Genomic DNA, 14,782 nt, shown 5'->3' with positions numbered 1-14,782 from the left:
CATAGAGCTGTTGATTCTTTCCATAGTTAATGTTTTTGGATACAGAGAGAATACATTTTGTCCTCCACTAGGGGAAGAAGAGATAGCATTTTTACAGAGCACTCTCCATACATGCTATGAACATTACTCATCTTTTAAAGAGAGGAGTGAAGACAAGGCTCAGGCATACTTACTCCTGACAGCACTGACTGTGTCCACAGGCAAACAGAGAATCTCCCCAGAAGATAAAGAAAGACGGCTAAAATTCTTTATATCAAAAGCTGGGAACATCTCGCATATTTCTGACCTGATTGATTCCACACGTAAACAAAAGGACTGGAAAGAACTAGAGATGGAACTTAACAGGATTATCAATGAAACAAGCCAATCAAAAGAGCAAGTATTGCTACTGAAGACCCTGGGAAGTTTCATGAAACCACTGGAAAGGAAAGATCGTCCAACCCAACAGAATGTCTCAGGCAAAACGAGAACAGAAGAACACCCTCCTGTAAATAACTGGAAGGTAGATAAACTTAGGGGTCTACTTCAGAGACTGGGACTATGGGAGTCATATCCCAGGAAGATAAAAATGGAAGATGTCCTACTTATAAGTAGTATTTCAAGTACAGATCTGAATACTATGGAAAAAGGTCTGTATCAGCAGTATATTCACAAGCTCATGATGCTAGACTGCAGTGCCCGGTATTTGTGTTTGAAAGCGACCAAATCATCTGAGCCTCAACCAACCACTACTGAAGATGCAGGTAGCAGTGATGAAGAGGATTACATAGTCAAAGAAGATACGTCGGGTGCTGAAGATGTCTGTGACATGGATTCATCTGTCCACCCCATGGATATTCATATGGCGGTTTTTCATTGTTCAGATGATTTTGTGAGGCAGTACATTTTTTCCAAACTCTGCACATGTCAGTTTGCTTTACCTCTTCTGGTACCAAACCCCTTTTCGGGTGAAATAGAGTTCCCGGTGTGGGCACTTCGACAAATCAAAAAGACGTGGCAGAACACACAGCAGCCTATCTTCAGTGCACAGGTGCCTATTGTTTCCTTTGTGAGGCTGGGGAAGTCCTCAAACTCAAAGTCTCACATCCTGAGCAACATCATCAACCAACGGAAACACCCGGTGTTTTTCAACCGACACTGTGCCGGAAGCATGAGACACTGCCTCCTTATGGACGGGGTTGTGGAAATCACTTGGTACTGTGCAGGATACAGTGAGAGAGATATTTTTGACAACTGTGTCGCTTTTGTGAATCTCCATGGCGATGCCAGCCATCACCCCAGACAGCTCCAGTTTCTGCAGAAAGTGAGTGCTGTCACTGTACTGCTTCTCTCAGAGAGCCCCCTGGAGGAGGAAGCAAGGAAGACTTTCAAAGAACTGCGAAAATCTCCTACTCCACTAATTACGCTCCTCTCTCATGCAGAAAAAGTTCAAAGCAAAAAAACGAAAAATGTAAAAATTGCAGCAAAGAACAGAAATGAGGCTGAACTAACAGGAGAAATCATCTCCAGCATCAAACAGTGCCTTCCAACTAAATCAGAGAGGCCTAGCTTAGCAGATTGCTTGAGGATTGCCAGACAGAAGCAGTTCAGAATTGATGAGGACAATGAAAAATGTAGAGAGGGAAAAGAGCAGGCTGAGCAGATGATGAGTTTGTTGAAGGGAGAAAACAGAAAAGACAGACAGGAGGAAGAGGAATTACTGAACCTAAAACGGAGGCATTTGCCATTGCAAGGTGAACTGTGGGAGAACTGGTGCAGGAAGGAGAAGCAGCAATACCGTCTGCACAGCACAGGCGAGAGAAGCAACGATATGGTATTGAGTGACATAAAATCTGAGCAACAAGCCATACGCTTAGAACAACTGAACAAGGCGTTCCGCTGCAGTGATTTCATGAAGTCATTTCTGCAGTGTTTGCACCAGTCAGAAGAAAATAATATCCCGTATATGTTACAGTGGCTTCAGATATTTCTGGAAGAATATACCACTGGCCCACTTACCAAACTCCAGGAGAAGTACCACTCAATATGGGCAGAAATGAGACAGAAACCAAAAGGTGAGGATGAGGAACTCAAAAAGAATCTTGAAAAAGTGTCCAAAGAGATCAAAGCAATGTCAGTTGGACTGCAGCATCTTATGAGAGAACTGGGTCAGCTGTACGAGGCAGTTCATTCAGTAGCCAAGAGTGAAGAGTTCACAGATGTACAGTGTCTTGACACTCATCCCAGAATTGGAGCACAGATGCTGATTGCAGGGTACCCTCTGGAGCTCATGGATGGAGATGTGGCTCACGTGCCCATTGACTGGATCAAGGCTGTTTTTGACAAACTGATACAAAAACTTGGAGACAAAAAGGTTTTTGTCCTCTCAGTCCTCGGTCATCAGAGTTCTGGCAAGTCCACTCTGCTAAACACCATATTTGGGTTGCCGCTCCCTGTGAGTGCAGGAAGGTGCACCAAAGGTGCATTCATGCAGCTGCTGACAGTTGATGAAGTGATGAAGGAACAGCTTCAGTTTGACTTTGTGCTGGTGGTGGACACTGAAGGTCTGCGATCACTGGAACTCAGCTCTGAAACCACGTGGGCCCATAACAACGAACTGGCCACCTTCATCATTGGTTTGGGAAACATGACGCTCATCAACATCATGGGAGAGAATCCAAGTGAAATGCAGGATACTCTGCTGATCTGTGTTCAGGCTTTCATGAGAATGACTTCTGTCAAAATAAAAACAAGTTGCATATTTGTGCACCAGAATGTTGCAGAGACAACCGCCAATGACAAAAACAAGGAAGGGAGGATACAACTTCAAAAGAGACTTGATGAAATGACTTGCATTGCAGCAAAAGAGGAGAATCTGGACATTAAGTGTTTTTCTGATATAATTCATTTTGACGTGGACTCTCAGGTGTTCTACTTTAAAAATCTCTTGGAGGGTGACCCCCCCATGGCACCTCCTAACCCCTCCTATAGCCAGAACGTTCAGAAGCTGAAGGACAAGCTGCTGTGCATTACCAAATGGCAGCCAGACTGCCAGCTGCCCTCACTGTCTGAGGTAAAAGAGCGAATCCAAGACTTATGGGATGCTCTTCTGAGAGAGAACTTTGTTTTCAGTTCCAGGAACACCTTGGAGATTTCTACATACAGCAAGCTAGAAAAGTCTTATGGAAAATGGTCATGGAGCATCAGAAAGCATGCTCTGGAGATACAGCAAACCTGGCACAACAAAATAAACAGCAACTTGGTGGATGAGGTGTACATGTCAGATCTTATAAAAGAATTTGATGAGATCTATGCACAACTCACAGATGAGATAGAAACATATTTTACACATGAGGAACAGCCAGAAATCCTGGTTAACTGGAGATGTAATGTTGATACAAGGTTTCAAACTTTGAAGGATAAGCTCATTGAAGACACACAGAGGAAGTGCAAAGATTTACTCAACAGAAAGTGCAGATCAGAACTGGAAGGGAAGAGGTCTGGCTATGAGGCAGAATTGCTCAGAATGAGTAGATCTTTAGCCTCAACACTACAGGACCAAAAACTGACCAGTGATCAAATGAGGCCACACTTTGATGAACTGTGGACCAAATGGTTGACAAAAATATCCCTGGAGAAACGTCCAGAAAAACAAGTTGACATCCAGGCTGTTGTGGAAGGCATCCTGTACAATCAATTCAAAATGGAAAAAGAAATTGCTCAAAGGATTCAGAAGCACAAGGAAATGATCAGTTTTCAGTTCCAGGTTAACAAACATGTTTCACTTACCTGGCAAAAGTGGATTGCGACAAAGATGAAATTGTTAGAAACTGCTAACATTGAGAAAGAAGGTCAACGTATTACAGAAGAAATAGCTGCAGATGTACAAAAGTACATTATAGGGAAATCAAGGGAAAATGTGGATTTCAATGAAATATTTATTCATGAAATATTAGAGAGAATATCACAGACTTTGGAGACATATGAAAAAAGTGAGAACCACATAAAACTCGAACCAATGTATAAAGTTAACATCTCCATTTACAGTTGCACAAAGGCAGTTGAAAGGTTCAGCAAAATGCATGCAGATTTCAAGAGGAAAAATGATCTGCTGACATGCCTCAGTGAGAAGAAGGAGGAATATTTCCAGTATTTTAAAGACTCTTGTGACGGAGCAACCGCTGTTACAATTTTTGCCAATTTTCTGTGCAATTATCTCAAATCAGAAATAAAACAGCAAATGTACCAGAAAGTCAGCCTTCAAATTGTGGACCACATGAAACATAACTACCCAGCTTTCAATGGAAACAGAGCTAACCTGGAGGATCACATACTGAAAGAGCTTGCTGAGAAACAGAAGTTTGACTCGTATGTGGAGTACCTCGAGCGTCCAAAACAATACTTTGAAAAATTCATCAGGGGAAGGGTGGAGGACTGCTGCAGAGACCAGAGTTTAACATCAGACCTCCTCAATAGAAACTTGAAAATGTTGGTTGAAAGGACTTTGACCGAAAGTTCCATTGTGACTTCAGAACTGAAGGAGAAGGAGGGAACTATCACAATGTGGCTTGAGAAATTCTGCTCTAAACTTGGGAGTGATATTTCCATTTCAAGAGCGAGTTTCAAAAACATTGAATGCGAGGGCACTGGAAACCTGTCGTTTCTCCAGGACATGATGGCCAAGTCACTTTCAGACATGCAGGAAAAGACAGAGCAAGAAATTAAAACGTCATGCCTTGACTTTGAAATGTTCCAGAACAGACCAGATGACATTCTAATCGACCAGCTCAGCGGATGCTGGGAGCAGTGTCCCTTCTGCAGAGCCATCTGTACAAACACTATGGCTGGTCATGACACTGACCACAGTGTGAGATTTCATCGCCCTAATGGTTTAGTAGGCACAAGTTTTCAGTCGAACAATGAGTTTTCTGTTGACTCCTGCACCACATTAGTCAGTACTGATATACGTTTCTTCAATCGTGAAAGCAAATGGACCCCTTTTAAAGAGTACAGAAAAGCAGGCCCCCCTTTTGACAAATGGTCAATCAAGCCAGATTCTTCTGAAAAACTCTACTGGAAGTGGTTTGTGTGTGTCTTCAGGAATAAACTGCAGGAGAAATTTGGATATAAGTTTGAGGGCAGAGGTGAAATTCCAGGTGACTGGGAAAACATTAGTAAGCCTGCTGTGCTGAAAGAACTGGACGTGTGAATATGAATCCAATCTCAGGCCAGCCAGGATTCAGCAGACTGAGGGATACAGATGATCACTCCAACAAGTTAACTTCACATGTTTAGTGGCATCATGTACCACTTATTTTAATGTTGATCATTTTAACCAATCAAGTTGTAATGTCTGCAATATTAATTTGTATTATGAAACTGATCTTACTAAGTGTAATTGTTCATTTCAGTTAACCATAAAGAAAAGCTGATATAATTACATATAATCTAGATGTTTTTCTGATCAGATTTCTCTGTGGATGTTTTACACAAAACAAGTTTGCTTTGCTTGAACATGGTGTGGAGCACATAGTGAGAAGGATAACACTGCTGTAACAGAGAATTTAAAAGTAATTTTATCAGCATTACTCATCTATGGAGGCCATTCAGGCCCTAAATTCATAAGCATGCATGTAGACTAGAGTGGAATCTTTCTCAACAGATCTCATTAAGATAAAATTGTAGATTGCACATTGCTAATCATGATTATTCAGAAATGTGTGTGTAATTTATTTTGTATTCTATTGATGTTATGATGGAAAAAAGTTGCAGAGTCATTTAACTGTGATTATTAAACAGCATATCTCATTTCTGACATTAGCATTACCCTGTACTGCATTTTGTAACACAATCTGATTTTCCATCTCAGACACAACTGTCAAGGCATTTATAAATGAAATCCTGCTTAACGGAAACTTTAAAATCCAACCTTCGTTTGAAAGCTGAAGACATTGTGTGTAGAACTGGTTATGGCTCTCACCATTTTGCTATGAGCTTCTTTATAATGTACAGCTGCGAGACAGTTCTGAATCTGCAAAAGAGTCTTTGTGTTTTGTTTTTATAATAAGCGACAGATCTTTTGACACTTTTATTACATTTACAGCCTTCATGTGATGTACAAGCTGTCCAAGACATTGTGTGAAACAATATTTTAACATTAGTTGTGACTGTCTGTTAGTATAGTGGATTACAGCTTGTGGGAATATGCTAATGGGAAATAAGAATCTGTGTAGTATTTCTAGTCACTTGTTGGTTTATTTTGGTCGCTGGTTTATTTTCTTTGCAGGCAATTTTGGTTGTTTGACTCTGTCTGCTTCATCATTGATGGCTTTCTGAATGCTGTAAGAATGAAATGAGCAAAGCTCATGTCCTGCTGAAATGTCTTGCATTTAACATGAAAGAAATTCTTAAGTTTTATCTAGGCTGTTACTTGTGTGAATTATTATATCTTGTAAAAGCTGCATGCTGGCGATCAAAGAATGATTGCAACCATGAAATATATCAGCTTGATTGGTGCTTACTTAAGATCACATTTAAGATCAGCTTGACCATGGCATATCTGATTATGATACCCTTCATGTTACCTGACATACAACAAATAAAGTAATTCCTGCATAAATGGTAAACGGACTGCATTTATATAGTGCTTTTATCCAAAGCGCTTTACAATTGATGCCTCTCATTCAACCATACACACACTCACACACCAACGATGAAAGGCTGACATGCAAGGTACCAATCAGCTCGTTGGGAGCAATTAGGGGTTAGGTGTCTTGCTCAGGGACACTTCGACACGCCCAGGGCGGGGGATCGAACCGGCAACCCTCCAACTGCCAGACAACTGCTCTTACCTCCTGAGCTATGTCGCCCCCATATTCCCCTGTAGATTAGTGATGAGGTCACACCTGTGGTATGCTTTTGCACACGGTCAGATAGGATCAGGGTGTGAGGTGTCATCACACTGTCCTCTGATCACGCAAGACTGAGCAGGAAAACTCGTCAGGTAACACGTACCCATAATGCAACAGCACTCAACCCTGTGTGAGAAATGACTGAGAATTAGCCCAATAAAGATATTTTTATTAAAATATCAGTATTCCAGTATCGTGGAAATTCAGTTGTGTGTGTGTTTGGATAAGATGAAAATTAGGAAGTGCTTCCAAGTGGCTCAGCTCCTGATGGAATGTTGCACCAGCTGACCCATCATGAAGTGCCCAATGAACATCATGAAATAATAATTCTGACTGAAATGCAGAACAAGCTTTCCTATGCATTCTGCTAAACACCAAAACCTTAGTATACAGGAAAAGGTGAATCAGAACACTCTGTTTATCATGGCTAACGTGTCTGTCTGTGCCTGAATTAAAGCTATTCACTGATGTTCCAGCTTTCAGGGTAACACACCTGTGATCCCACACACCCAGCAGGTAAGGGCACTGCGTTTATTCCAGGGAAGGTGCAGGCCATCACCTGTAAACATACACCTGAAAGAGCACCTTTGCAAATCAGCCAGTCCTCTTCCACAGCCTTTTCATGCAGCAGATTATATCAGGGCTCCAAAATGCTTGATGATTATGCAGCAAACATGAAAACAAACCTGCATTTGCAAAATGGCCCACAGGTGGCACTGTAGCATAACCACTGATCTCTTTGAACTAGAATCTTTTTTTTTTGTGTTGCCTGCTCCCCTTCTGAAAGAAAATGTCTCCTGGACAAATAAAGGGTTACCCTCAGTAACCCTGTTAGGGGCACAGCACTCTGAATACTGAGCCCAGAATAACTGGAGATCACCCTTTATCAACCTCAACACTAAATTATCTAGAGGGAATTCTCCCTCTGCAATTACGAATGCAGATGCTTCTATTTCACTTTGTGAGTGAATCATTCCATCAGCATGAGAGAGGAAACACAAACACGCAAGTACAAAAATTAAAAGTTTCATGAGAAATAATGCCAAAAAATTAAGCAGTTTGGTTGGTAATATTGGATAAGGATACCGGCCACAGTACAGCACAATACAATGTGGTACATATAAGGTAACATGTAGTCACAAACCAGACATGATCAATAATACTAATTAGTTCACGTGATAGGCTCTCAACAATGTTGGTGGGTACAGCTAAACAGAAGCTCACTATGAACAAATGCAATTCCAAGCACGTACGGTTAAAAGGTGACAGGCAACACCGGAATGGAATTCCAGTTTACGGACCACATCGGTTACACTCGACTCCTAACGCAAAAGCCTTCAACCGTACAGGTAGATTACAGCGCGCCAGCTGACTAGCTGCTGGCCTGGTACGGAGACACGCATTGATATGCTAGCCATCGGCAGGTCGAACGGGGTGGTGATGCTACAGAGGATTCAGGGTGTCGAGAGGAAAAGAGGAAAGAGGGAGGAGAAGGGGAATCTCTGAGACCCAGCTGAACACAATAAATAAATAAAAAAAGCCTGGGCCTGGCCAGCCTGCACTCCCACACAGACGTCAGAGCCAACACGAGCCCGTCAGCACTTCAAGGCGTAGACGCGCGGTTCCGAAGTGGTGTGAACACTCGGAGGTCCAACGGCACAGCGATCCAGGCTTATTCGCCCGGGACACTGAGGCTACGGTAGCTTTCTAAAAAATCTACAAGAGCCACGGCTCAGGTACAGGGGGAGAAAGAAAAAACTATAAAAAAGCAAAAAGAAGGCTGTTCGGAGGGCACACCTTCATATCACGCCCGCCTTTCCCATTAGGGGGCGGGTTTCAATAACTCCTATAAAATATTTTGCCAAATTTGATCTAGTTGGATAATTACTTAGCAGTACAAGAAAAGTGGATATACATTTTCCCCCGACCTTCATTGTGAGTATTAAAAGATAACCATACCAAACATGATTACTTTTGGTTCAAGTTACGGGGAGATGATGAATTATTTCTTAGTCGTGCAGGCTAAGGAGCTCAGAAACACGACGCTGTAAGATTCTAATAGCCTGCACTCACTTTGAGTTTTCAGACCAGCAGGGTACCGGAATGGTATTTGCTAATTATGCTTAATATGATTCGACTTTCCTCCATTCGACACCAGAGGCACTGCAAGCTACCCTTGCAGCTGCTGCAAGGGCGTATGGTAGGCTGGGTCTCTCTGTAAATGTGGCAAAGACTGAAGTAATATGCCAGTGGGCATCTACTCCCCCATCTCATTTACCAACCTTCACCATCTCCGACAAACCACTTGCAATAGTGGAATCTTTCAAATACCTGAGCAGTTTCCTTTCTGACGACTGCAGCATCGAAAGGGAGATACAAAACCGGATCAAACAGGCATCATCTTCATTTGGCAGACTCAGGAGAAGGGTCTTTCAAAATAAAGACCTCAACCTCCACACCAAAATATCGGTTGACTTGGCAGTTGTCATCACAACTCTCCTCTACAGCTGTGAGGCGTGGACCCTGTACAGTCGCCACCTCAGGATGCCTGAGGCCTTCCGTATCAGATGTGTACAATGCATCCTGAGGATAACCTGGCGTGACCGAGTGCCCCATAATGAAATACTCTGCAAGACCAACTGCATCAGTAGGGAGGCTGCCGTCAGCCAGCACCAACTTCGCTGGCTCGGCCACATCATCAGGATGCCGAAAGAACGCTTACCGCGTAAAGTGCTGTATGGCCAGTTGCATCTTGGCCGTCGCTCGGCAGGGGGCCAGAAAAAGCGATATACAGACCAACTGAAAGCTGTCATGAAGAAGTGCGGCCTGAATCCAACCCAGCTGGAGGACACTGCTGCTCAACACTCCACCTGGCGGCAGCTCTGCCAACAAGGGGTGCATAAGCTCGAGGAGGACCGAGGTGATCGACGGACCAGGAAACTTCTAAAGAGACATGAAGCCAGCACCACATCCACACCCCCAGCCAGTGCTTTCACCTGTTCTGTTTGTGGCAGACAGTGTGGATCGTGGATTGGGCTCCACAGCCACAAGAAGACTCACAAGTAGCAGAAGCAGGATTGTCATTGTCGGACACAACGGTCAAACTTAAGCAAAAAAAAAAAGTTGTGTGTGAGTGTGTGTGTGATTATTTTACATTATCAGTTAGTACTGAGTAATGCTGCAGGAGACAAACACACCGTTACCCATGATATTCTGGCTCTTTCTGTAACTGGCCACAGTTTATGAGGTCATGGCTGAAGGGAGGTGTTCAGCTCTGATGACACCTGATAGGCCACATTGCACCAAGGGCCTTCAGTGAGTGAGGAAGACTCCAGAACACAGCATCAGTGAGTGAGGAAGACTCCAGGACACAGCATCAGTGAGTGAGGAAGACTCCAGAACACAGCGTCAGTGAGTGAGGAAGAGTCCAGGACACAGCATCAGTGAGTGAGGAAGAGTCCAGAACACAGCATCAGTGAGTGAGGAAGACTCCAGAACACAGCATCAGTGAGTGAGGAAGAGTCCAGGAAACAGCATCAGTGAGTGAGGAAGAGTCCAGGACACAGCATCAGTGAGTGAGGAAGAGTGCAGGACACCGCATCAGTGAGTGAGGAAGACAACACAACACCAGTGAGTGAGGAAGACTCCAGAACACAGCATCAGTGAGTGAGGAAGAGTCCTGAACCCAGCATCAGTGAGTGAGGAAGACTCCAGGACACAGCATCAGTGAGTGAGGAAGACTCCAGAACACAGCATCAGTGAGTGAGGAAGACTCCAGAACACAGCATCAGTGTGTGAGGAAGAGTGCAGAACACAACATCAGTGTGTGAGGAAGAGTCCTGAACCCATTCATGGGCTTCAGAAATAACCTGCAGCTCAGTAAGAAGTGCACGGAGGAGCAGAAACAGCACCCCCCTCTGGAGGTTTAATGCAGGGCAGTGTCACAACCAGCCCCCTAACTACCGCGTCCTCAAAATGCACTGCTGAGCATGCTGCATACTGTTTACTGCTTACTTTTTAGTATGCAATGGGCAGTATGAGAAAAATATCCTCTGCACTATTTTACAACCTGTGATGCAGGGCTGGGGGTGGCCACTGGCACAGGCGCCAGCTCTGTGGGTGCTCTAGAGCTCGAGCACCCCCAATATTTCAGAGTTCAACATTTAGAAGTGAGCTACCATTAAATATATATATATATTAAAATAAAATGTAGAGCGCTGTTGCCAAAATACGTGCTCCCTGGAATGCCCACGCGAGTGGGTGCTCTTGCTCTGTCATCTTCTGTCCTGACTCTCGGTTGGTCAGCTCAGCTGTCACATGAATTACGTGACGGCGGCAAAGGTAAACAAAAAATGACTTTGCGCCTAATTAGCTAATAACACCAGGTAGCCTCGCTGCGCTGGCAATAAAAGTATATGTAATTTTAAAAAGGAACAACAAAAATGGATAAATTTGTCATCAAGGATCTGTAAACGAATACGAGGAGTACTGTGCAGAGAAACACGTTTGCGATGTCAAAGTAACTCGGTAAGCAATCCCCTTATATTGTGCCTAATGGTCGGTCGCAATGTATTTTAGCTTATGTTTTTTGTGTCTGATTACTACAGGGACACTGTGCAGAGTCAATTGTAGCGTGTGTTTTTAATAAGACATCGGAATACAGAAAATACAATTTTTCTTTAAATGTGGACATGTTGTGCAAGAATTGCAAAAAAATAAAAAACGCTGTCATTGTGATTTGTTGTGATTGATCAAATAAAGGCAGTACATTTTCTTTAAAACGAGCACCCCCAGTCATTTTTAAAAGTTGGCACCTATGGCCACTGGTCACATGGTGAACAGACAGGATGAAATCAAAAGAAACATCTGACTACCACCTTTTATTACATGAAAACTCAAAACATAACAGAAATCCTCCTGAAACAAGGAAAGTGCCAATCCGGCAACCAAGCCTCCAGGGAAAGGGAATAAGAAAAACCACAGAAAAAAAAAAAAAAAGAATCCACTGTTGGCACCACAGCTGCCAAAACCCTCCTCCTAGGCCTGCAAATCGGGCCTCTTATAGAGCCCATGAATAGAAAGTGGGCTGCAGCTGATGTGATTTAAATAACCTGTCTGTAGGGCTGGTGCTGCCCCCTGGTGGACAGCGCTGCAATTCCATTCCTGGCATCACAAACAATGTTGTGGAGGTGTTGTGAGATTTTACACCCGTGTGTGTGTATGAGTGTGTGTGTGTGTGGGTGTGTGTGTATGTGTGTGTGGGTGTGTGGGTGTGTATGTGTGTCTGTGTGAGTGATTGTGAGTGTGTGTGTGTGTGTGTGTGATTGTTTTCCATTATCAGTTAGTATTGAGTAATGCTCCAGAAGACAAACACACCATTACCCATGGTACTCTGGCTCTTTCTGTAACTGGCCACAGTTCACGTGAGGTCATGGCTGAAGGGAGCCATTCAGCTCTGATGACACCTGATAGGCCACATTGCACCAAGGGCCTTCAGTGAGTGAGGAAGACTCCAGGACACAGCATCAGTGAGAGAGGAAGACTCCAGGACACAGCATCAGTGCATGAGGAAGATTCCAGAATACAGCACCAGTGAGTGAGGAAGACTCCAGAATACAGCATCAGTGAATGAGGAAGACTCCAGAACACAGAAGAAATCAGGGCGATTATGGGCAGAAATCAGGGCGATTATGGACAGAAATCAGGGCAATTATGGGCAGAATTCAGGGCAATTATGGGCATAAATCAGGGCGATTATGGGCAGAAATCAGGGCAATTATGGGCATAAATCAGGGTGATTATGGACAGAAATCAGGGCAATTATGGGCAGAATTCAGTGCGTTTATGAGCAGAAATCAGCGGAATTATAGGCAAAAATCAGGGTGATGATGGGCAGATATCAGAGTGATTATTGGCAGAAATCAGGGATTTAAGAGCCGCTTGAAGGAGAAAGAGCATGATTTTCCTCTGCATGATACATCGTCAGGCACTGGCCAGTAAAAAATAGTCTGAAGACCTCAGTGACACGCTAGCAACCGCAGTCAAGACGGTAAACTTCATCAAGGGTCTCCCTACCAGCAAGTGGCTCTTTGCCCAGCTGTGTGAAGATCAAAGCCTGCGGCTACACACCCAGGTGCGCTGGCTGTCGTGTGGCCAGGTGCTCGTGCGTTTCTTATAACTGTGGGAGGAAGCACAGGAACTCCTGCAAAACCAAAACCACACACTCAGAACAGCAGGCTGATGTGCTTTGGATTAAAACATCATACCCAGCCAAAACGCTCACTCTCTACAGTGAGACAAACATCATACCAAGCCAACACACTCACTCTCTATAGTGAGACAAACATCATACCCAGCCAACACACTCACTCTCTACAGTGAGGCAAACATCATACCCAGCAAACACACTCACTCTCTACAGTGACACAAACATGGTGCAGTGATATAAAACATATGTAAGTGTCTGTGAGTGCGTTTAACACTAGAGTTAGCCTTTATATAAATACATAAGATATATTATTGTGATTGCAGAATTGCACGGAGGCCACTGAATTACACTCCCCACAAAAAGGGATCTGCTCAAAGTTATTCTTTGTTTTTTTTTGTTCTCTATTTGGAATAATTTGGACTTAACTTTCACCCCTCTTTAGAGGGGCCAGCTTGTGCCATGGGGAAGAAAATAATCCTGCTTAACCGCTCTTTGTAGAGAGAGAATCGCTGATGCACCATATTTATACACATCCCACACTTTGCACAGGTAAAGAAGAAGCACTTCTGCTTCACACAGCCACTGAAACTGGCAACAAGACCTTCTGTGAAATCACGTGATCTATTTGAAGCCATCACCCTGGTTGTGCCTCCTCCCTTTCTCATGCACAGACAGCTACTCCCACAAGTACAGACCCCCAGCATATAAAGCCCACACACAGGGTTTGTGTGTATGTGTGTGAGTGTGTGTGTGTGTGTGTGTGAGTGTGTGTGTGTGAGTGTGTGTGTGTGTGTGTGTGAGTGTGTGTGTGAGTGTGTGTGTGTGTGTGTGTGTTTGTGTGATTGTTTTCCATTATCAGTTAGTATTGAGTAATGCTCCAGAAGACAAACACACCGTTACCCATGATATTCTGGCTCTTTCTGTAACTGGCCACAGTTCATGAGGTCATGGCTGAAGGGAGCCGTTCAGCTCTGATGACACCTGATAGGCCACATTGCACCAAGGGCCTTCAGTGAGTGAGGAAGACTCCAGAACACAGCATCAGTGACTGAGGAAGACTCCAGAACACAAAATCAGTGAGTGAGGAAGAGTCCAGGACACAGCATCAGCGAGTGAGCAAGAGTGCAGGACATAGCATCAGTGAATGAGGACGACTCCAGGACACAGCATCAGTGCATGAGGAAGGGTCCAGGACACAGCATCAGTGTGTGAGGAAGACTCCAGGACACAGCATCAGTGCATGAGGAAGGGTCCAGGACACAGCATCAGTGCATGAGGAAGGGTCCAGGACACAGCATCAGTGCATGAGGAAGGGTCCAGGACACAGCATCAGTGAGTGAGGAAGAGTCCAGAACACAGCATCAGTGAGTGAGGAAGAGTGCAGGACACAGCATCAGTGAGTGAGGAAGAGTCTAGGACACAGCATCAGTGAGTGAGGAAGAGTGCAGGACACAGCATCAGTGAATGAGGAAGACTCCAGAAACACAACATGAGCGAATGAGGAAGACTCCAGAACACAGCTGAAATCATGGCGATTATGGGCAGACATCAGGGTGATTATGGGCAGAAATCAGGGTGATTATGGACAGAAATCAGGGCGATCATGGCAGAAATCAGGGCGATTACGGGCAGACATCAGGGCGATTATGGGCAGAAATCAGGGCGATTATGGGCAGAAATCAGG

At 44.1% G+C, this 14,782-nt stretch overlaps 1 protein-coding gene across 1 annotated transcript; it reads left to right on the top strand.

Moving 5' to 3' along the window:
* Window positions 1-408: 408 nt before the first annotated feature.
* On the top strand, window positions 409-6,396 carry LOC118231023 (interferon-induced very large GTPase 1-like). The gene has a single exon (XM_035424430.1). It carries the CDS (start codon window positions 410-412, stop codon window positions 5,186-5,188), a length of 4,779 nt encoding a protein of 1,592 aa, XP_035280321.1. The 5' UTR covers window position 409; the 3' UTR covers window positions 5,189-6,396.
* The last annotated feature ends 8,386 nt before the right edge of the window (window positions 6,397-14,782 follow it).

Source organism: Anguilla anguilla, chromosome 7 (assembly GCF_013347855.1).
Source record: "Anguilla anguilla isolate fAngAng1 chromosome 7, fAngAng1.pri, whole genome shotgun sequence".
NCBI lineage: Eukaryota > Metazoa > Chordata > Actinopteri > Anguilliformes > Anguillidae > Anguilla > Anguilla anguilla.
Note: the sequence above shows the minus strand (reverse complement) of the source record. Positions and strands in the feature narration are given on the sequence as shown.

Bases quoted from the DNA above. Each gene is read 5' to 3' on its own strand.
- LOC118231023 (XM_035424430.1), top strand. From the start codon at position 410: ATGAAACCACTGGAAAGGAAAGATCGTCCAACCCAACAGAATGTCTCA.